The sequence below is a fragment of the Callorhinus ursinus genome, unplaced genomic scaffold (genome assembly GCF_003265705.2).
Source record: "Callorhinus ursinus isolate GAN/ISIS: 27379988/994484 unplaced genomic scaffold, GSC_fseal_2.0 scaffold24, whole genome shotgun sequence".
Taxonomy (NCBI): domain Eukaryota; kingdom Metazoa; phylum Chordata; class Mammalia; order Carnivora; family Otariidae; genus Callorhinus; species Callorhinus ursinus.
Genome location: NW_027397086.1, coordinates 1701448 through 1723672, shown reverse-complemented (window position 1 = coordinate 1723672; position 22225 = coordinate 1701448). Strand labels below are relative to the sequence as shown.

At 58.0% G+C, this 22225-nt stretch overlaps 1 protein-coding gene across 5 annotated transcripts in view; it reads left to right on the top strand.

Annotated features, from left to right (window-relative positions):
- The window catches only part of LAMC3 (laminin subunit gamma 3), a 57180-nt gene extending 35573 nt beyond the window's left edge, over window positions 1-21607 (top strand). The window contains exons 12-28 of one of the 5 annotated variants that reach the window (XM_025888646.2): window positions 611-829; window positions 2423-2611; window positions 4510-4755; window positions 5603-5756; window positions 6438-6580; window positions 7053-7231; window positions 8566-8707; window positions 9926-10131; window positions 10522-10598; window positions 11016-11150; window positions 12266-12413; window positions 13399-13548; window positions 13683-13785; window positions 16558-16757; window positions 17329-17475; window positions 17572-17671; window positions 20086-21607. In XM_025888646.2, coding sequence (XP_025744431.1) covers window positions 611-829; window positions 2423-2611; window positions 4510-4755; window positions 5603-5756; window positions 6438-6580; window positions 7053-7231; window positions 8566-8707; window positions 9926-10131; window positions 10522-10598; window positions 11016-11150; window positions 12266-12413; window positions 13399-13548; window positions 13683-13785; window positions 16558-16757; window positions 17329-17475; window positions 17572-17671; window positions 20086-20336 — 2789 coding nt within the window. In that variant the 3' untranslated portion in view covers window positions 20337-21607. Of the gene's footprint in view, window positions 1-610; window positions 830-2422; window positions 2612-4509; window positions 4756-5602; window positions 5757-6437; window positions 6581-7052; window positions 7232-8565; window positions 8708-9925; window positions 10132-10521; window positions 10599-11015; window positions 11151-12265; window positions 12414-12521; window positions 13201-13398; window positions 13549-13682; window positions 13786-16557; window positions 16758-17328; window positions 17476-17571; window positions 17672-17933; window positions 18234-20085 lie in introns of those variants that run through there. The other 4 variants (XM_073905597.1, XM_073905598.1, XM_073905599.1 and 1 more) reach the window with 4 other exon arrangements.
- The last annotated feature ends 618 nt before the right edge of the window (window positions 21608-22225 follow it).

The following is a 22225-nucleotide window of genomic DNA, read 5'->3' as shown; positions in this document are numbered from 1 at the left end:
GAAACCAGAACCCATGAGTTCCTCACACCATCTTTCCTGTCATTGATCTTTATTTATTTTTAAAGATTTTATTTATTTTGAGAGAGAGAGAGCATGAGCTGAGGGAGGGTCAGAGGGAGAGGGAGAAGCAGACGCCCCACTGAGCGTGGAACCTGACACAGGGCTCGATCGCAGGACCCCAAGATCATGACCATGATCAAGCCCTGTGTCAGGTTCCACGCTCAGTGGGGCATCTGCTTCTCCCTGAGCCAAAGACAGATGCTTAACTGACTGAGCCACCCAGGCACCCCCTCCTGTCATTGATCTTCAAATGCTTACTGATCTGAGGGGCGTGAATGGTATCCTCCTTGTTTAAATTTACATATCTCTAAAAACCCATGAGAATGAATGTCTTTCCATAAAATTCCCAGTCATATCCATTTTTCGTTCTGAAAATTACCTTATTTTTCCTTTGTCCTTTGTTTTTTTTAAATTGTAATTGACTCATAGACTGCCTTTCTGTATGTGGGCCAATAACCCTCCCTTTGCCTGTTACGTATGTGAATAGGAAGGTCTTGGGGGGCCAGAGTGTGTGCCCATAACTCTCTTCCTCTCTATTCTCGTTCTGCAGGCCAGGTGTTCCTGACCGAGGTCCGGCTCGTATCCGCCCAGCGGGGGCTCTCCCCCCCAGCCTCCTGGGTGGAGACCTGCTCATGTCCCAAGGGGTACACAGGCCAGTTCTGTGAATCCTGTGCTCCGGGATACAAGAGGGAGACACCACTGGGGGGTCCCTATACCGCCTGTGTCCCCTGCACCTGCAACCAGCATGGCACCTGTGACCCCCACACAGGTGAGTCCTGGCACCCCATCCACAAGGCCCCTGGGCTACACCCAGCACAGCCGATGACCTGAGCAGGGTCAGCTGTGTGCATGCGCGGGTGATCACCAAGAGCAATACTCATGAAATGGTGTCATCAGGTTCCTCCCCATGCCAGGACCTCTCTATACACTACATCGTTGACTCTGGCCGTTAGTGTCCCATCTTACAGGTGAGGGGCCCAAGGTGCAGGGTGGCCTCTCAGCAGGTAGGTAGCAGAGCTGCTCCTGCCACAAGTTCACTACCAGCAGTTCTTCCCCCACTTATAGCCAAGGAAACGCAGAGAGAGCCCTCGAGCAAGGTCACCAGGCAGGAGCTGCTGGATGGGGCCTCTCTCCACACCCAGGCCCTCCTGCTGCCCTCCTGGAGCGGGGTGGGGGTGGGGGTGGTCTCTGAGAAGGGAAATGCCTGCACTGGAGCAGACAAAGGACAGCAGCCTGGGAATCAGCAGACTAGCTAGCATGGACAGACACACAGACACACACTACTTACCAGGGGCTCCTCCAGTCTTTGGCTGAGGCAGGCATCACTAATCGAGCCCAGATGAGGCCTCCCAATGCTTCCGGGCACTGTTCCAGGTGGCCCCTACTGAGGAAGTGTGATGCACGGCCGGTCCGTCACCCCTCGGAGCCTTTCGCCACCCCGTGACTTCCTGCTCCGTTTGGGCAGGTCCTCACCCGTCAGATGGGCAGCGAGGCCACAGCTGCTCACACTGGATAGAAAGAGTCAGCGCAGGGGTGTGGGCCGAGGCAGCAACCAGGCGAAAGCAGCATGGGCATGATGGTCCCCCCTGGATTGGCCACCCTGAATTTCCTCTATTCCCCCCACCCCATTGGGTGCTGCCAGCCCTCCTGGAAGCGGTGGTCTTGCATCACTGAGCCCTTCTCAGCGGGACTCCTCCCTCAGTCCCTGGCCATGGTGCCTCCCTTCCCCAGGGCACAGGCTCTGATCAGACTCCAGGTGCTGGAGAAGGGAGTTTGCACCATCTCCCAGCATGAGCAACGAGTGGGGGCGGGGGTCGGTTCCATGAGACCAGGCCGCCTCCGGGAACCTGCAGACCCCATACACGGGGAGCCTCCTTGCAAACTCCTGTCAGGAACAGACTCCTGGGTCTCTGTCGCTCTTGCTTTGGCCCCTGAGGTTAAGAGAACACAGAGGAAGGGGCAGGAAAACCGTAAGTGTAGACACGGATGTGCCATCTGTTGGGTCGCTGATAGGTTTTGGAATACAAAATACCAACACTAAGAGTCCTGGATCATTCTGTGAGCCGGGGACTGTGCGGGGCACTCTGGCTGCATCCTGACGAAAACCCTCGAGGTCGGAGCCCTTGTTGTGTCCATCTTGCAGATGGGGACACTGAGGCACAGGGTGTTAGATGGTTTCCGCAGCTCCACACGGTCAGTAAGTGGTAGACTTTTTCTCCCCAGGCTGTGCTGCTCCCGCCTTGGAAGGTTCCCAACTCAGTTCTGCTGGGGATGTGCTCTGTGACCTCTCCCGCCAAGGTGACCCCGTCTCTGAGCATCTGGGCTCAGGTGGTCGTAACCAGGTGCTTGTCTTGCCTCTCAGGGATCTGCCTGTGTGGCCACCACACCGAGGGCCCATCCTGTGAGCGCTGCTTGCCAGGTTTCTATGGCAACCCCTTCACAGGCCAGGCCGACGACTGTCAGCCCTGCCCATGCCCCGGACGGTCAGCCTGCACAGCCATCCCAGAGAGCAGGGAGGTGGTGTGTACCCACTGCCCCTTGGGCCAGAGAGGTGAGTGGCTCGTGCCCTGGGGCCCTGCCTCTGTCCTGGGCTCCAGGAGTGGGGCCCCGGGTTTGGAGTGTGACCGATGGTGGGGGGGGGCTAGCTTAGGAGTGGCAGGCCTGACCTCTCAGAACACGGCCAGGGCCCCAGGCTGCTCTGGGTTCCTGGCAGAACTTGAGTGATTGAGCATGTCCAGGAGAGCTTTTTGAAAATCCCCTTCTGGGCCCTGGCCCCATAGAGCCTGATTTAATAGCTCGAGATGGATCCTGAGAATCTATATGCGTAACAAGTGCTCTGGCTAATTGGCTAATTCTGATACACGGTTAAGGTCGAAAACCTCTGATTAAACTTTCAGCTTTTACTTTTTTAAAAGATTATTTATTTATTTATTTATTTGTCTGAGTGAGCGTGAGCACAAGCAGGGGGAGCAGCAGAGGGAGAGGGAGAAGCAGGCTCCCCGCTGAGCAGGGAGCCCGATGCGGGGCTCGATCCCAGGACCCTGGGATCATGACCTGAGCCGAAGGTGGAGCTTAACCAACTGAGCCACCCAGGCGCCCCAAATTTTCAGCTTTTGAAACATGTTGCCAGATGTTGTATAAGGCGGAAACTCCCCCAGCCCCCGCTCCAGGACCCGGGGCCACCCTCAACACCTGATTCTTTTTAACAGCTCTTTTGAGATACTATTCCGTACCCTACAATTCGCCCACTTAAAGTATACAACTCAATGATTGATTTTTTTTTGTATATTCCATTAATAATTTTTTAAATTATGGCAAAAAACGTATAACATAAGATGTGTCGCTTTAACCATTTTTAAGCATATAGTTGAGCAGCATAAGCACAGTCACACTCTTGTGCAGCTGTCCCTGCCATCTGTCTCCAGAACATCTTCCCAAACAGAAACTCTGTCCCCATTAAACAGGCCCCCCCCCCCCCCCCCCCCGTAAGCACCCTCCTACTTCCTGTCTCTCTGCATTTTACTCTTCCAGGGACCTCATGTGAATGGAATCCTCCAATGTTTGTCCTTCTGTGTCTGGCTTGTTTCACTTGACATAATGTTGCCAAGGTTCTCAGACATCTGACTGTATGTGTGGTGACTGGCTGCCTCAGGACTGGCCATTACACCGGTCCTGTCAAGTGCCTGCTTTGCTGGGGAGCGCTCTGCTCTGGAAGCAGCTCCCCACAGCCAGCCGCAGGAGGGGGGCGGGGCAGGGGCCCCAAGGACAGAGCCAGGTCCCCCCTGGGGACCCTGCACCCCACCCTGCCATCGTGCTGTGCCTCTGTTCCCTAACCTTCCCCACATTTTCTGGCTCCCCCCGCCCCGGTCTACAGACGTGAGGGGAGCCCCCTCGGTGGGTGTGGACAGTTGTAGAAGTTCAGTCTGGCCCAGGCTGAGCTGCACCTGAGGAAGGACTTTGGGGAGCAGGGCACTGCAGTGTGCGGAGGGAACAACCCCCTGGGAGGGGTGCCCAGGTGGGCACCAGCCCCCGCCTTCACCACGCCAGCATCCTGCGGGCCTTGCTGAGGAAGAAGATGGTGGCTGTGGTGCTAAGGAGGGTGAGGACAATGACTAGGCGGGGACCGGCCCTGCTGCTGAGCACTTAGCAGGTGCCAGAAGCTGAGCACTTACCTCACCAAGCCCTCGGAGGTGCTGCCATTATAGTCACCGCCTTGCAGACGAGGAGCCCGAGTTCAGAGAGGCACAGGGGCTTGCCCAAGACCACACAGCCCGCTGATGGCTGAGCTGGGCCCTGGCCCCAGAGCCCATGCTCTGCTGCACAGGGAGGCCCGAGGGACGCCCGCCCTCCCCGCCTGGGGACCCGGCAGCCTCACGTGCCGCGTGCCTCGGGCCTCATGCCGCATGCCGCGTGCCTGCCCCTCCACACACAGCCGTCTCCCTCCCCCAGGGCGGCGCTGTGAGCTCTGTGATGACGGCTACTTTGGGGACCCTCTGGGGCTCTCTGGGGCTCCCCAGCCCTGCCGGCGGTGCCAGTGCAGTGGGAACGTGGACCCCAACGCCGTGGGCAACTGCGACCCCCTGTCTGGCCACTGCCTGCGTTGCCTGCACCACACGACAGGTGCCCACTGTGAACGCTGTCAGGACGGCTTCTACGGCAGCTCCCTGGCCCCTCGGCCTGCAGACAGATGCACGCGTGAGCACCCACCTCCCGCCCAGCGGGTGGGGCAGGGTGGGGGCCGCTCTCCACCAGACCCAGCCCGCAACTTGGGGGGGCTGTGCAACCTCAGGCAGATTCCTCACCTTCTCTGTCCCCTTGCCTGGAAGGTCTAGGAGTCTGCTCTCGTCCAAGGTCAAGGTCTCTCTCAGCCTCGATCTAATCAATGCCGATCCTGTGATTTTTTTTTTTTTTTTTTTGCCTTGATAATTTAGCGCTTACCTCAAGGCCCACAGTTAGCGCCTATGACTGTCCTCCGTGGTGAACAGCACCCATCACGTTTGTGCTGCCCCTGGGCTTCCATCAGGCTATTCCTCTCCCCCGCCTGGGTTAGCACTCAGCGCCCTGTCCCCGCTCAGAGGGCCACGGCGTGCCTCGGCCCGTGGAAGGCCTCCAGAAGTGTTGGAGGGAGAAGCCCAGCATTTCCCCCAAACTTACTTGCTCCAGAGCCCTTTCATCACGTGAGGAAGCCGGCCTCTCGTTCTGTGGAGCCCAGGAGAGCAGGGTCAAGTGACCCAAAACAGTGGGCACCCGGGTCCACCCGTGACTCCCTGGCCTGGTCTCTGGCGTTCTCCCCAGCTGGCTGGGGTTCAGGGCAGGTTCAGAAGAACCATCTGCAGCCATGAGGATTCTAGGCTGTCTCTCCGAGGACGTAGGAAATGGGGTGAGAGTTGAGCCCGGCCCTAGAGCCTTTTTCCAGAAAAGGCTTAGGAGTCTGTGTTGAATGTGAGGCATCTCCATGGGCTCCCCATCTTCTCCTGGACCCCCAAAGGTTGGGTCGATGATCTGTGTGATTCTCCAACACCATTTCTGCTTCTATTCCCAGCCTGCAGCTGCCACCCCGAGGGCTCAATCAGTGAGCAGAGAGCCTGCCACCCGGAGACCGGCCAGTGCCCCTGCCTGCCTCACGTGACGGGACGGGACTGTGGCCGCTGCAGCCCTGGCTTCTACAACCTCCAGCCCGGGAGGGGCTGCCAGAGGTGGGTGGGGTGAGGCCACGGGTGCCCTTCCCCTGGGTGTGTCTCCAGGATAGAAGTTCCCGGGAGCCCCCAGAGGGGGGCCTGGCTTAGAATGTGTCATCCCAGGCCCACTGCCAGGGACACTGCGCCCTGCCCCAAAGGGGGGCAAAGGGATGGTCCCTTGAGGGGTCAGACTCGTGGCCCTGCCAGCCCAGGATGCAGGCCAAGAGCAACCCTGAGGGACGTCCGGGTGGGCAGAGGGCCGGTTTGGTCTCTGATTCCCCGCTCAGTGACCCTGAAGCTCTGTGGCCTTTTTGGCCAGAGCAGCACCTTAGAAAGTGTCTTTAGGGAGCAGTGGAGGACCCCAGGGAAATGCCCAGTGCAGCAACCAGGCTTCTTCCTTGCAAGACGCCTCAGTGCCTTTAATATGCTAATTGCGTTGTTACTTTTCAACAGAGGGGCATAATCTGCAAGATTTCTAAGTCCCCATAGCCTTTTTTGGGGGGTGGGGGTAGCATTTTTGTGAGACGGTGCTTCCCAGGACACAGCTCGGGGAAAGCCGTTGGACCTGTAGCCATGTGGCGATGGGGCCTCGTGGGTGGAGAGTATGATCTGGAGGCCCCTCATGGGCTGCGGCCAGCCGAGGCTGGGTGGGGAGCGGCTCAGAGCTTGTCTCCGACCTGGGTTCCTTCCCCATCCTAGCTGCAAGTGTCACCCGCTGGGCTCCCAGGAGGACCGGTGCCACCCCGAGACTGGGCAGTGCCCCTGTCGCCCCGGGGTTGAGGGCCAGGCCTGTGACAGATGCCAGCTGGGTTTCTTCAGCTTCTCCATCAAGGGCTGCCGAGGTGAGGAGGCCGGGTGCTTCCCGGCTGCCTGGAGGGTGGGGTCTGAGGTTTCTGGACAGGAGCCATGGGACGCCAGCCATGTGGCAGAGAAGGGAAGATTGGCCGCAGGCCTATCTTCTTAAAAGTGGTGTAGAAATGTGGAGTGAGAGAGCGTAGGGGACCAAAAATCTAGCCCCAGGCTCCACTGCTCAGTTCCCGTGTGCTGGGGCCATCGAGTCACCTCTCTGGGCCTCAGCGTCCATATTCGCGCAGCTGGACTGCCTGGCCGTTCCTAAACATGGCTGCTTCTCAGACCCAGGGACACTGAAACAAGTCAGTCATCACCTCTGACCTTCTGACTCAGTGTCCCGGGAAGGACCCAGGAGTGTAGTTGAGCTGGCCCTGGGGGGTCTGGAGCATCCAGGTGTGAGGATGCAGGGGCCCTGGGGGTTCCGATTGCCGGGGGGGATGCCATCTGCCCCGGTTCCCTCAGCCTGCAGGTGCTCCCCGTTGGGCGCCACCTCGGCCCAATGCCACAAGAACGGCACGTGCGTGTGCAAGCCCGGCTTCGTGGGCTACAAGTGTGACCGCTGTCAGGACAACTTCTTCCTCACGGCTGGTGGCACACGCTGTCAGGAGTGCCCGTCCTGCTATGCCCTGGTGAAGGAGGAGGTGAGCCTGCCCTACCTCCCATCACTTCACACCCCCTCCCATGAGCACCAGCTCTGTGCTGGGCACCGGGAAATGCCTGCTCACCCCCAGCTCTCAGGCCTTCTGGGGCCATTGGTCATCTTCCCCCTGTGCCCACCCAGCCATCGGGTCAATGCCAGCCCTGCTCAGCCCTCACCTCTGCCTGTCCCTGGCTCCTGAGCAGATAGGAGAACAGTGCCTTGCACCAGCTGTCCTTCCCGAGCACCCAGGCCCACGTCTCATACTTTCTGAAGTTCGGGGGGATGAGCCATAGATGGCCCTTTGTGGGGAAGGTCAGGAGGAGGGCCATGCCCGTTCTGGGGCACAAGTAGAATTTTGAGCAGGGAGCTGCTGTGGTGCAGGGGTCAAGGAGCATGAGCTCTGGGGTTCCCCTCCCCAGCCCCATTCATTGTCCCCATTAGCAGGTAACAGCTTTGCTAAGTTTCGGTGTCTCTCTCTGTTCCACAGTGGACACAGACCTGCAACCCCTTCCCTGAGACCGGGGAGGCCAGCCATCAGAGTGATGGTACTCTAAAAACGTACAGTGATGGGCACTGAGCATAAGCTTCCCCCGAGCAGTGCCTGGGCCAGGCCCTGCAGTCAAACCCAGTGATGTGTCTGTGGGAAAACAGGCGAACAGTCACACCAAACAAATAAATAAGGGCCACAAACAGCCTCATTCAAAACAGTTTTGCTTCCCAATGAGTTTAGAATTTTTTTTTTTTAACCTGGATTTTGCCATCACATAAGGACTGGAAAGCCTCGTGGTCTTTCAGAGCATTCTGGACTCTTGGAATCAAAGAGAGGGCCCGGGACCTGCATCCCCTGGCCCTTAGGGTGGTTACAGGGTGAACACAAGCAGGTGCGTGGCCAGTGTGCACTAATGGCTGGCTCCTAGCACGTGCTCTGTAAATGCAGTTATTGTTCATGTGATTAAAAGAACAGCGCTAGGAGACGTTGCATGGCGTGCTCACTCAGCCAACAGGTATCCAGGTGTACCTGCTTTGTGGCAATATAGCAGGACAGACAGATTCTCCTGGGGATTACCTTCTTGTCCCTCTCTAAGTGGAACAGAGATGTGGTCGGCTGAATGGCAGCAAGGGCCATGGGTGTGAGAAGGAAAGGGACCGGTAGGAGGGAGGGGTGGGCAAGGCTGGTTCTCCAAGGTCTGCTGCGTCCTCAGCTTTGGCGCCCAGGATAAGATGGGAGAAGGGAACCGTTGGGGAGGGAAGGCCAGGCAGAAGCCAGGGGGAGGTGTCCAGACCAGACTTCCAGGCCACCAGCCTCACACACCCTTCTTTTCCTGACTCCTCCAGGCTGCCAAGCTGAAGGCCAGGCTGACCCTGATGGAGGGGTGGCTGCAGGGGTCTGACTGTGGCCGGCCCTGGGAACCACTGCACATTCTGCAGGGAGAGGCCCCACGGGGGGATGTCTACCAGGGCCACCACCTGCTGCAAGGTAGAGTGAGAGAGCAGAGTGGGAGACAACGGGATGTCTGGCTGGTCAGACGCACCCCTGGGAGCCCTTCAGTCTGCTCTCAGGATACTTCGAAGGCTCTTGGCTTGGTCCTAGAAGTCACTTTCTGGGAGAGCCTGTCTGACCTCCACAACTACGTGGGCTCTTCCCATGACAGTCTCATCTCCCCCTGGATCTCTCCTTCAATTTCCCCCACCCAGTTGTACTTTGTAACCTTATTAGTATTAGTCTCTGACGATAGCATCTAGCCCCATGCCCCACCCAGACCACAAGCTCAGTTGGGATGGGTTGAGTTCATTCAATGATTCACACATGCAACAGATAATCATTGCGGTGCTGTCCCAGGTGCTGAACAGGTAACATTTCTGCTGTCTTGACTGTTGGCCATTTTGTTCGCTCCCCAGCGTAGAAAATAAACGATTAAATGAGGGGGGAAGCTGTTATTAGAGCCAGGTGGGATCTGGCCTTGGGACACTGCAATTTAGGGAAACTTGAAAGTGAATTGATTCTTCTGTATAATTTCATGTTCATAAGCACCTAGGCTCATTTAGCAGCCAGACGTAGGTAAGCTGAGCTCCTGTTAGTAACACTCATTATCAGAATAGGGAACTTCCAGATGCTCTGTGTTAAGAACCCCATAGTAGGGGCAACCTGGGCGGCTGAGTCGGTTAAGCGTCTGCCTTCAGCTCAGGTTATGCTCCCCGGGTCCCAGGATCGAGTCTCACATCAGGCTCCCCACTCACCAGGGAGTCTGCTTCTCCTTCTGACCCTCCCCCCTCTCATGCTGTCTCTCTCTCTCAAATAAATAGATAAAATCTTAAAAAAAAAAAAACCATACTGAGTCACACTGCAGATCACAGAGCTGACTGGAGGCGGGGGCGTTTCTGTGGTCTCAGACTCGGGAATTGCTTATTGTGGCTCTAGCGGGTCTGGATTCCTTCTAGCTGCTTGACTGTAGCTGACTTCTGGTGTGGGAGGCCTTGGGCTGTGATTGGCCTCTTCTGGGCCTCAGCATTTGCATCTGTAAAATGGTGAGGCTTTTCCCTTGGAACTGACTGGTGGTGGTGCTTAGCTCTGGTGATGGAGTTCAGCTGTGCCCAGGCAGAGTGCAGGGCACAGATGGGGGCCCCCCGAGGGCGGGCGCTTTATTGTGAAATCTCAGTTGCTCTGTGACCCCTGGATTTTGTGGGCTTCATGCAGGAGCCCGGGAGGCCTTCCTGGAGGAGGTGACAGGCCTCGAGGATGGGGTGAAGGCTTCCCGGGAGCAGCTGCGGGCACTGAGCAGGAGTGCCCACTGTGCCCAGGCCCGGGCAGAGAAGACCTGCATCCAGCTGGCAGAGCTCGATGCAGCGCTGGAGTCCTCGGAAGAAGAGATTCTGCAGGCAGCCATCGTCCTCAAATCTCTGGTACCCCAGGGGCCCCTCCCCACCACCTGCCCTGGGCTCACCTGGTGATCTGTCTGGTGGCCTGGGGTGTGCTTCTTTGGAGAGGCTCAGTTTCCTCATCTGCAGAATGGGGGTCACACAGTGCCCCTTGTGCTGACTCAGTGGGATCATGTCTACATAGAACAAGGCATGTTCCATGTGGACAGTGAATGCCCATCGAATGAGCAGTGGGTGTCATTTCTGTCATTTCCACGTTCCGGGGCTCTGCTCACCGGGTGCTGACTTTGAGGCTTTATATAGCATTTATAAAATAACTGGCACGGTCTGGTTCTCCCAGTAATTTAACCAAATGAGGCCCTTGCCCTTCGGGGATGGCCATCAGTTTCTCCTCTCTCCCTCTCTTCTCCAAAGGTGATTCCTCAGGAAGGGCCCGGCCAGCCCACCACCTGGAGCCACCTGGCCACAGAGGCCCGTGCCCTCGCCAGGAGGTGAGACCCAAAGCCCTGGGAGCCTGGTCCAGAAGGGAGCCCAGCCCTTTTCCAAGGGGGTTCTGGGGTTAGGGTCAGCCTCATAGGTGTCCCCCTGCCTGGATTCAGACCCAGGCTGTCCTGACCACTCTCTTCTGTGATGGCTTTATTAGGGTGACCATATCATCATTGTCCGAACTGAGACTTTATGTGTGATAAAAGATCTGATGGGTCATTATGCCAGGACAACAGCCATAAACTCTATGTAACAGGAATATCCTCGCTGTGTATCAGGTGGAGAGAGAAGAGGAGCCTGGCCCTCAGGCCTAGACTCTGTTTGGGTTGGTGGGAGGCCCACGTGGTGGGAGGTGTGGGTTCGGGCATAGGCCCCCTTCTGTATGAACTGTTGGTGATGGTCAGGTGGGCTTTTCCATACAGCCACAGGGACACCACTGCCAAGATTGAGGCCACTGCTCGGAGGGCCCTGGTCGCCTCCAACACCAGTTATGTGCTTCTCTGGAGTCTGGTGGAGGGCAGAGTGGCCTTGCAGGCCCAGTGGGAACTGGAGGACAGGTAAGGCCCCCCCGGGTGTGGGTAGAAGCTTGAATTGGCCTCCTGCAGCTGACAGGGTCTGGTGGGAGGCTGCTGGTTCCAGAACTGGCTTCCTTCCCAAGTCCTGACGTTCTTTGTGTGGGGGTGGGAAGGATATCTGAGGTCTTGGGCCCACTTTGCCTGGGGGTACAGCTCAGCCTCTGGAGAGAAGGGACGAGGGCCCAAACCAGGAGGGTCCAGAGCAGCATCTCCCTCTCTCACCCCTGCCGCATCCCCCAGCCCCATCCCAGGCGGCACCCCCACCCCCACCCCCGGTCCCCAGGCGGCTCCTCTCAGGCACCAGCTTCCAGCTTGGCCTCTGCTTCCCTGGATGACCCTCTTCTCTCCTCCATAGTCGAAGGGTCAGGAGAGACCCAGCAAGTTCTCAAAAGCCCCAGGTTGACTTCCTAGATGAGAGAATCTAATTGGCCCACCTCCAGTCAGGTGGCCTGCCTCCAGCCAACTAGCATGAGGGGGGTGAGGTCACATGATCCGCTCCTGGGGCAGGGGTGGGGGCAGGGGCTCTCTGAGAAGTGGGGAGGGGTGAGAGACAGCCAGAGGTCCGTGCCCCTGGTGGAGATGGGCTGGGAGGGTGTGATCAGCTGGACGGGACAGGGAACTGTTCTAGGGGGTTGACTTCAGCCCCTTGGAGCTAAAGGGGCCTCAGAGCAATCACGCAGCCCAGGGCTCTCCATTTATCTGGAGAGTGGCATGCCCAAGGTCACCTGAGGGCATAGCTAAGACCAGGGCCTGGGCTTTCGTCCCTTCCCCAGCACCAGGCACTTTCCACTTAGTGACTCAGCCAGAGGCTCCCAACATTTGCAAAACAGATGACTCTCGGGTGGAAACCAAGGGCAAGGCCCTTCAGAAAAAAGTGCTTGAATGGTATGAATGAAGAAACAAGAATGTGGTGTGCCTCCACTGCCTCGTCCATTCATGTGAATGCGGGCCAAGTAGCGGCCAGTTTCCGAGGCCAGCTGCTGGATGTGCACCCTGAAGAGGGCTCCAGCGCGGGGCTGTGGGGGGGGCGGGCAGCCGCAGGGAAGGATCACCCTGTGCCCTCTGCCCTGCGAGCCACCTCTGCTGTCTCCTCTCAGGTACCAGGAGGTCCAGGCGGCCCGGAAGGCACTGGGCACAGCTGTGGCAGAGGCGCAGCCCGAGGCCGAGAGGGTGCTGGCCGCCGTGCGGCGAGTCGGTGCAGACGCAGCCCCGCGCCTGGCCTTGCTGGCCGCCCCTGCAGCACCGGTCAGCCCGGCCCCGGAGCTCGGCATGGGGTGGGGGTGGGAGAATGTGGCAGCTGGGAAACCGGTGCGGCCCGGGCTCTGGCAGATCATGGGGCTTATTTTTAACTAGATGGCGGTCGATTAAAACAAGATAATCCACCTCTGTGGCTTGGCGGAGCGCCCGCCTGGCACAGAGTTAGCGCTCGGCCAGTTTTCGTTGTTGGTTGTGATGGTCTAGCGAAGCCACGCGGTTCACCGTAGAGGTATTAGCAAAGGCACCAGACAGGCGTGGGATCAAACCGCAGCTCCCCGCTCCAGGTCTGTGACCTTGGCCAAAGACTTGCCCCTCCTTGTGCTGCAGTTAGGTCCTCTGTCAGATAGAACTCACCCGTTAGGTTATCCTAGGGCTGCATCCACGGGGGCCGGGAGAGGATTCATGAGTAATGTGCAAGGTGGCCCTAGTGCTTGTGGGCCCCCTGGATAAATCAGCTCCGTCGCGCCTGCCCAGCAGTCCTGAGATCCCAGAACTCAGAAACTGCACTTTAAGGAAGAGACTAAGCTTCTACAAATAGATTTGGGGCAAAACCTGACCTGCCCGAAGCTGCTTCTTTGGGGTCTTTGCTTGCCCCCACCCCGGACGTGAAGAGTACTACGCCGGTGTTACCGGGCTTGACCCTGGGCGTGGCCCCAGATGCCGCTGAAGGTGCTAGATGATGAGCGGTACCTGAACAGCTCTGCTTCTCTCAAGTCAGGAAAGTACATTCGCCCCCAAGATTTCCGCTGAGATTGTGGACCTGGGGAAGGAAATGCAGGTCAGGGAGGTCTCACTTCTGGTCACTGGTAGAGCTGGAATAGAGACAGGTTCCCCCCCCTGGCGTCCCCTGCCCTGGCCCCTCCACTTCCCGGGATCCACAGGCAGCCCTGCCCCCGCCATTCCCGCCCTGCTAGAGGATCTGCCCCTCCGACCTTCCGACCAGGCCCTGCCTGAGCCCACCATCTCCCTGCAGCCTCAGAAGTCCCAGGCTGGGGCCCTGAGCCTGAAGGTGCAGGCCCTGGAGAAGACAGTCGCGTCCAGAGAGCGCAGGCTCACTGAGGCTGCCCGGACCCTCCAGGCCACCGCCCAGGCCATGCTGCACAAGACCGAGCCCCTCACGCAGGTGGGCTCCTGTCCTTTGAGGCAGGCACCTGGGGCCGGGTGGGGGGCGGGGAGGGCAAAGACTGGAAATCGTTCTTCCCATCCTCCAGTGTCTCCTGCAGCGCCGCGTGCCCAGCTTCTCTCTTCTCTCTCCAGCTACGCCAAGAGGCCAGAGCCTCCCTGACCCGGGCTTCCTCATCGGTCCAGGCCGCCACACTGACTGTCACCGGAGCCAGGACCCTGCTGGCTGACCTGGAAGGTACACACGCCTTGCTGAACCCGAGGCTACTTGACACCCACATGTCCGTGACAGCCACCCAGACTCCTGCCTCAGCCAGGCCAGCTTGGCCCTGGGGACAAGAAGGGGACAGAAGTCCAGCTGTGAAGGCATAAGCCGAGCAGCCTTTTCCCAACCCCCACCCCCAACCAGGACGTCTCCCGTGGCTGCTTGTCTCTCCCTCACACACCACTCACCGGTGTCTCGCCCACGAGGCTGTCAGTCATCAGACCACACGCAGAACCAGGCGGGGCCAAGAGACTCTGATGCCCTCGGCCGCCCATCCCTGGTCTAGTCTGCTCTGATGGGGGTGTCCTGTCACCTGGTACAAGTGGCTGCCATGGTTCAGGGTTCAGCTGAGGCCGCAGGGAAGGAGACAGACTTCTCCTTAGAAAGGGGTTATGGGTTGATGCCAGTCCAGGTCTCCTTGAGCCTTAGGAAAATAAGGCTAAGTGGTCCCATTTTATAGATGTGTAGACCAAGGAAAGGGATTGATAACTATCCCGGGGTCAGAGGTGCGCAGAATAGAAACCATCCAGTGTTAGGATTCTCCAGCTCCGCATCCCCCTCCAGAACAGGCTTCTGTGGCGTCCCCTGTGCTCCAGACAGAAGCCCCCTCACTCTTTATCTGTGGCTCTGCGCAGTGAACTGGGTAAGGCAGGAACACTGGCAGCCCCAGAGGCCCCTTGGGGTCTGAGACTGGAAGTCAGGCTCTGCAGTCCTCTTGGCTTTCTGCCCCAACTCCATCCGCTGCCGCTGAGAGATGTGGCTGCAGCCGTGGACCCGTGCTCTCTGGGGCAGAGGGTGAACTGGTTGGTGCTTCCTATTCTCTAGGTTTCTCTGCAGTTGGAAGGCCTGGCCCCTCACTGGCCGGGGGGCTTCCGATGGGGAGGGCGTGGCTGTGAGCGCTTACCTCTGAGTAGCGTTTAGGAAAGTGTAAACCCCGTGATACTAGTGGTAGAGCATTAGGACTTTAGAACATTAAATTGTAAGGGTTGCTTTTTTTTTTTTTTAAGATTTTATTTATTTATTTGAGAGAGAGAATGAGAGAGAGAGAGCACATGAGAGGAGGGAGGGTCAGAGGGAGAAGCAGACTCCCCGCTGCGCAGGGAGCCCGATGCGGGACTCGATCCCAGGACTCCAGGATCATGACCTGAGCCGAAGGCAGTTGCTTAACCAAGTAAGGGTTGCTAAACCATCTGCTGCAAGCCCCTCACCGGCCAGGGGGCTCTTCCACCCTCTGTTTCCCTACTTCCAGCGGTGTGTGCTCATTAGCCCACGAGGTATCACCTTCTCGCTGTGGGATGTACTGCGTGGAAATTTGCCTCCCTGGTGCAGTACCGTGGTCCACACAAGGACTCATCTCAAACCGCTAACCCCAAGCTCTTTTCCCCATTCCTACCCCTTTTCAGAGACACCCTCTCTCACCACCAGCTGGCCTGTGCTCAGTGGGTATTCAGGATGAAAGGAAAATACACTGAGTGAATATGGAACAGCTTTCCCCAGGGTGTGGCCCTGGGGCCCCTAGCCCAAGACAGGCTCTGCCACGAGTTGTGTTCGTGTTCGGATAAGTTTAGGAAATGTCACTACTATAGTGCCCTCTTGAGGCCATACAGTGTGCACCTTATGATAGTAAAGGCCCTGCGAAGTCCTGCAATAAAGAAACCCGGTTCTCTTTATTTAAGCTTGATGTTTCCTCCTGATGTTTAGTAATACCCCATAGAGTTAGGACTCCACGGAGTGCATTTTAAGGAACACCAGTTTTATATACAAGAAACAAAGTAGATCTAATTTCTCGGTTATCTTCATGGAAAATTATGTGATATTCTGCCTTAGAAGGCCTGATTCATTTAAAATTTGACTATTGGGTGCCTGGGTGGCTCAGTCGGTTAAGCGACTTCCTTCGGCTCAGGTCATGATCCTGGGGTCCCGGGATCGAGTCCCGCATCGGGCTCCCTGCTCAGCGGGGAGTCTGCTTCTCCCTCTGACCCTTCCCCCTCTCACGTGCTCTCTCTCTCTCTCTATTCTCGCTCTGTCAAATAAATAAATAAATAAAATCTTAAAAAAAATAAAAAAATAAAATTTGACTATTGTTAGTACTCCCAATTTCCCTTAAAATTTTATCTGAAAGAAAAGGGAAAAGTCTCTCTTCTTTACAGAGGGAAAGCTGCTTCTTATTAGGTAATAAAACCTATGCAAATCTTAATACTTCCCTTTTTGTCTTGGTTGCTAGGAAGCTCAGAGGTAAATAGAGCATTCAGTGGCTGTAATGTCATTATCCTAATTTTCTGGTACGCCCCACTCCCTCCTCTTCCCTTCCTCATCCCCCCAGTTACATGTGACCCTTGGTTTTTCACTTTAATGGTCCAGTGGTTGACTTACCTATCACTATAAGCTGCTTCAAAGCCTTCTTTAGGAATAGGGGGCTACACAGAAAGAGAGCTGAATGGATCTGCTGGGTACCGGGCTGGGGCCCCCCATCCATTCCCACCCCTGGCCCAGGCATTGGCCAACCATGCAATCTCGCGATTTTAACAAACATCATAATATAATATGAATCTTTGAATTCACTGAGCAGTACGTCTTGCTCATTATTTGTTTCCCAGATGAGCCTCAGAAGGTTACACGTAGATCTCCTGCCTCTCCTCTCACGCTGACTATGGGCCCGAGGCAGTGACTGCCTGCCTGGCAGGCTCTTGAGGGGTGAGCCCGCCCTGCTGACACAGCCCGTGCCCCCCCGCCCCGGGTTTGCAGGAATGAAGCGGCAGTTTCCTTGGCCCAGGGACCAGGCCACACTGGGGAGGAAGGCAGGCATCGTCAGGAGCAGGCTCCTCACAGACTTGAGAAAGAAGACCAAGCAGGCGGAGAGAATGCTGGGAAACGCAGCGTCTGTCTCTTCCAGTGCCAAGAAGAAGGGCAGGGAAGCCGAGATGTTGGCCAAAGACAGTGCTAAGGTCAGGGCCATGGGTGTGAGAACAGTGACGTCCCTGCCTTCTGGGGCTGTGGGAGGACTGTCCTAGAAGAGCTGCCCCTTCTGTAGGTGAAACGTGGTCCCTACGGATCTGCCCCCTTCCGTGTAGACCATGCGGAACCCTCCGCACTTACGGAGGGCTCAGGGGGCCCCAGGCTCGGAGCCCTGGAGCATCATGCAAGTGACCCTGTTGATCCCTTAAGAAATAGATGTCACTGTTATCACTGGCGTCACAGGTGAAGACCCCGAGGACCAGCCCGGTTTAGTGACTTAAGTCACATAAACAGGACTCTCACCTAGGTCAGCTTGGCTTTACTCTCCCAAATTTCTAGGCTCTTGTTTTTTAACTGGGGCCAAAGTCTAATCCGTGTGCGTCCCTCTAGCCCCCCGCTGGCTCTGTGCATCTAGCCAGCGTCCGGTCTGTGTTTGTGGAATGAATGAATGACCCCGGGCTCATATTGACCACGATTGGCATTATGGCCATCAGTGCTCTTTACCTCTGAAAGGACTCAGTCCATTCACCCTCTTCTCCCTCCGCTGCTGCCCACCCCCAGCTTGCCAAGGCCTTGCTCAGGGAGGGCAAGCAGGAGCACCGCCGGGCAGGCCGCCTCTCCAGCCAGACACGGGCGACATTCCGACAGGCCTCCCGGCAGGTGCTAACCTCACAAGCCCGCAGACAGAAGCTGGAGGAAGCAGAGCTGGTATGTACGCGTGCCAAGACACCCCCCCCAACACTCCCATTTCCTCCTGGCCCCCGAGCCAGCAGGGAGCCGTTCAAGCTTTCCCTCCCATCCCAGATGGGTGCAGGGCTGAATGCCTTGGAGCGGCAGATCTGGGAATCGCGCACCTCCCTGGAGAAGGACGTCCAGGCCTTGTTGGAGCTGCTCGCCAAGCTGGGTAAGGAGACCCCTGGGTCCCTGGAGCACCCCCAGGAGCTTCTATGAGGCCCTGTCCTGGAGAAGATTTCCTCCTCGCCCCCAGCTGCCCACTGTCCCCCATCCCCAGCCACAAGCATTTGAAATAGTCCCAGGCCCCCGTACAAGGTGGGGCTGGTGTCACTGTGTGCCTCCAGGGGCCGCCAGTCTGGCGGGGGTGGGGGTGGGGGGTTGGGGAGTGGGGGGCTGGCTGGGGGGAAACTCAGCAGCCAGAACACCTGCAGGGACCACAGGAGCAGATGGGCCCTGAGTGGCTGAGGGTTTCCGAGAAGGAGAGGGGATGTCACAGAAGCAAGGATGGCATCGAGAATCAGGTGCTGGTTTGGAATCAGACCAAGACTCAAGTCCGGTGCTTTCCCTTCCCTGGCTGTGAGACCCTGGGAAAACCTGAACCTCAGTTCCCTCATCTGTAAAATGGGAGTAAATACCAGTATAATTTAGAAAGTGCTTGCCACGCCGTGTGATGAGAGTCAGTGAGCCGCGGCTCCCAGGGAGGAGGAAGAATGGAGATGAGCCTCAGCAAGGAGACGTTTCAGATGAATGGGAGAGCACCCAGCAAGGCCGGGGGGCCTCGGAGCAGGGTGGGGACACAGTAGGCATGCATTTTTAAAAATTGTGGTAAAATCCTCATAACACAAAATTGGCCGTTTTAACCATCTTTAAGCACACACTTCAGTGGCATTAAGTACATTCACACTGTTGTGCAGCCGTCCCTGCCACCCATCTCCAGAACCTTCTCATCTTCTCAAACCGAAACACGGCACCCATTAGACATGAACTCCCTACTGCCCCCAGCCCCTGGCACCCCCATCTTCTCTTCAGTCTCTATGAACTTGACACTCTAGGGACCTCACGTCAGTGGACTCACACCCAGTATTTGTCCTTCTGTGACTGGCTTCTGCCACTTAGTGTCACGTCCTCAGGGTCACCTACATAACAGCATGCATGTGCCCTTATCATCAGTAAGGGGAAGAAGCGCCACGTTCCGCACTGTGTCTGCATGCACACGCGTGCACGTGATTTCCTAGAATTCTCTGCTCCTGCCATTTTGCAGACAGGCAGTCTGAGGCACAGAGAGTTTAAACGATGTGCCCAGGGCCCCACAGCCAGTCAGTGGGGAAGTTGAGGCTCGCACGCAGGTCTAACTGATTCGGGGTGCCCACTGGTAGCTGCTGGTCTGTGCCCTACGCCAAAGACTCAGAGTACTGGCCGCAGTGCCCGGCACGGAGCAGGCGCTCTGCGAGGGTAACCTGCTCTGGCTGTTGTCATTTATTCGTGTGTGCCAGTGCTGTGCTTGACTTGGGGGCGCAGGCGTGAACAGCACCCAGCAGGACCCTGCCTGGGAGCCCCCGCGGGGCAGGTGGAGTGTGGCTGCAACCTGAACCTGAATCTTGAAGGCCAGGCAGTTTGGACTTCCCCGTGGAGGGAGGTCTTCGCTGGGAGCGGGATCTGCCCAGGCCGGCAGGGCTCAGCTCCCCAGTGCCTCTTCCTGCCACTTCCCCCCACCACCCTCAGCTCTTGCCACTACCTACCCTCCAACCCCCACCTTCGTTGCCCGGGAAAGGTGGGGCTCGGGGGAGCCCTGGGCCCCAGTGGGATCCTGTGGGATTAGAAGCCATTTAGAACTTACTTCCCCATCCCCACTACTCTCCCACTTGGCTGAACCTCGTCGTCCTGTTGAATGTCACCCTTAAATGACAAGGTGAGAAGGGCCAGGTGGGGGAGACAGCCCGTGGATTCCATGCCACCGCCACCGCCACCGCCACCACCACCACCAAGTTCAAATGTGAGCACCGGGCCGGCCCCACCTCCTTGTTTTACGCTTGGAGAGGCTCTGGGAAGTACTGAACGCCAAACAGAGTTAACCCGTGCTGGGCCAGGACGAGACCCCGCCGCCTGCTCACCGGGGCCAGCAGCCCTTCCTGCCCCATCTGCTCTCCCAGCTCTCCTTCTCACCCCAGTGGCTAGCCACGGCTCAGCACAGGCGGCGTCTGTAAATGTGTGCTCTCGGCAAATGGGCACGTATGTTGGAGCCAGCAGGAATCATGGGGACCCTGTGTGCACACACGGCTTTAGGAAATGGGCTCAGGACCCGCACAGGGCATCCCTTTTTATCAATAACAGTAATACCCACGACAAAAATGAACAGTTGCCCACTGCTGCCTAGGGGGAAAGTTCCAGAGTCTTCATGTGAACCCAGTGGGGTGCCCAGACCAGGCACACTGCCTTCTCTGTCCCTTGCGTTCCTGGTGGATCACGGGCAGTCAGAATCCTGGAAGGTTTGGGCTGGCCAGGCTCTCGGGGGTGGAGGCCGAACAGGCTCTGGGGCCCGCCAGGGAGCTGGCCTGTGCTGAGGTTGTCCGTGCCCCTCTGCAGAGTCGCTGGACACCCATCAAGCCCCAGCCCAGGCCCTGAACGAGACCCAGTGGGCCCTGGAGCGCCTGAGGCTGCAGCTGAGCCCGCCGGGGGCCCTGCAGGGGAAACTGAGGCTGTTGCAGCAGGAGTCCGAGCAGCAGGAGCTGCAGATCCAGAGCTTCGAGAACGACCTTGCTGAGATCCGTGCTGACAAGCAGAACCTGGAGGCCATTCTGCATAGCCTGCCCCAGAGCTGTGCCAACTGGCAGTGAAGGCCACCCAGACCCCACCCCCCCCGCCCCGCTGCTGTGGCCCTAGCCCGGGTTAGAAACACACACCGCACAGGTGCACCCCTGCAGGCACACCCCCTGGAGCCTGCTGCCGTGTACCCACCCCAAGTGACTACTCACGTAGCCTTCCGAATCCATGGCCATGTCCCCTCCATGCCCGCCAGAGTTAATGTACGTACACAGTTCACCCGGGCAGGCACTCCCATGCCGTGATGCATAAACACGTGCACCCCAGTGTCAATAACACCTACGTGCACACATTGTGCGGACACGCCTGTGTTCATAATGCACACACGTCTGCCAGTTCCCCTGTGCATGCACACATTACACTCAGTCCACAGCCGGTTACTGCGCGTCGGCTGTGCTGCACCCCCTCTGGGTGCTGGGGGGGAGGGTATGTTAAATGCCCTCTGGCACCCCCACACTCACCGTTGCTCCGGAAGGCAAGGACCCAGGCAGAGCTGGGGCCTGAGAGGCTGAGGGGGGGCTATCCGCAGAGATCCAGGATGGGTTTGGCAAGAGCCAGAGCCCCCAGCCCTGGAACTGCCCCCTGTCCTGCTGCGGGACATCCCAGGACACCCGCCCGTCACCTGCTCTGCGCAGCTGAGGGACCAGGCAGGCCAAGCGATGCCAGATCCTCAGCAGCAGTCTGGGGGGGGTCTCAGCAGTGGAACCTGAGGCCCGGGGACCTCTAGGGCTGTGGTGCAGCCTACTCAGCCCACCAGAAAGATGGCCCACCCCTGCACGGTTATCACTGGCTTCGTGGAATGCTTGGTCTCGGGACCCTAGGAATCGCTTGCCCTGGGCCCGATGCTTCTTTCAGCCTGTGGCCTAGCCAGAGAGCTGGGCCTCAAGGGCCTGGGTCAGGGGGACTCGGGTGCTGGGGGAGCTCCTCTTTGGGACCCCAAGACCCCAGCCGGCCTTTGACTGATTGACACTGGCCCTGAGGCCCTGTGGCCCCACCTGCCCCCCGGGGAGGCCCCTGCTGGGTGTGGAGGCCTGGCTGCCACTCCAGCCTGTCCTGCTGGGGAGTTCCCCCTGTGGGCAGGCCCTCCACCAGCCTCTGCCCAGGATTCCTGGCATTTCTTCCTGGAGCTCCTCCCCATTCCCGGGGCCCTCCTCCCGCTGACAGCAGGCCCTCGGCACCGGGACCCGTGCCTCAGGAGCCCACCACACCTCCCATGGCTCTTCTTGCCACAGGCAGGGGGAACAGGCTGCAACATGGACTGGTTCTGTTAAATGTGAAAATAAAGGACCCCTTTACTAGCTGGGTGGAATGCCTTTGGTCCTTTCCTGCTGGTTGGCAGCAGGGGCCCTGGCTGTGGGTGCAGACTCACTACCCTGGCCTGTGGGTGTGCACACCCAGCGCCCAGGGAGTGGGTGGAGGAATGTTCAGTGATCCACCTTGGCCTACCTGCAGTAGTAGGAAGGTGGCAAAAGCAGAGCTCATTGGGCTGGCTGGAGGGCTCGGCTAGGGTCCCATGACCACAGGCACCTAGTCTCTCCCCTCTGCTCCAGGGGATTTGTCAGACAAAGCCTAGAAGAGTGTGAGGAGCCCTCAGCTGACATCTGGTTCAGGCTGGAGACACTGAGACAGCACACGGTGAACTCAAAATCAGGTGTCCCCCCCTCAGCACAGAACGGCTCAGGGAGGAATGCCAATGAGGAGGAGGAGGAGAAGGAGGGCTTTGGGCCAGGCCTTAAAGGGTGGGGAGACGGAACATTCGAGGCAGGAGGGTGGGCAATCGTTCAGGGTTCGTAGAGTTGGGGGGGGGCCTGGCCAGCACTGATCACTCCAGAAACCCAGGCCGTGTGGGTAGGATGGATTGTGGAGCGTGTGCAGTCTAAGCTCTTGGCCACATAGTCTGAAC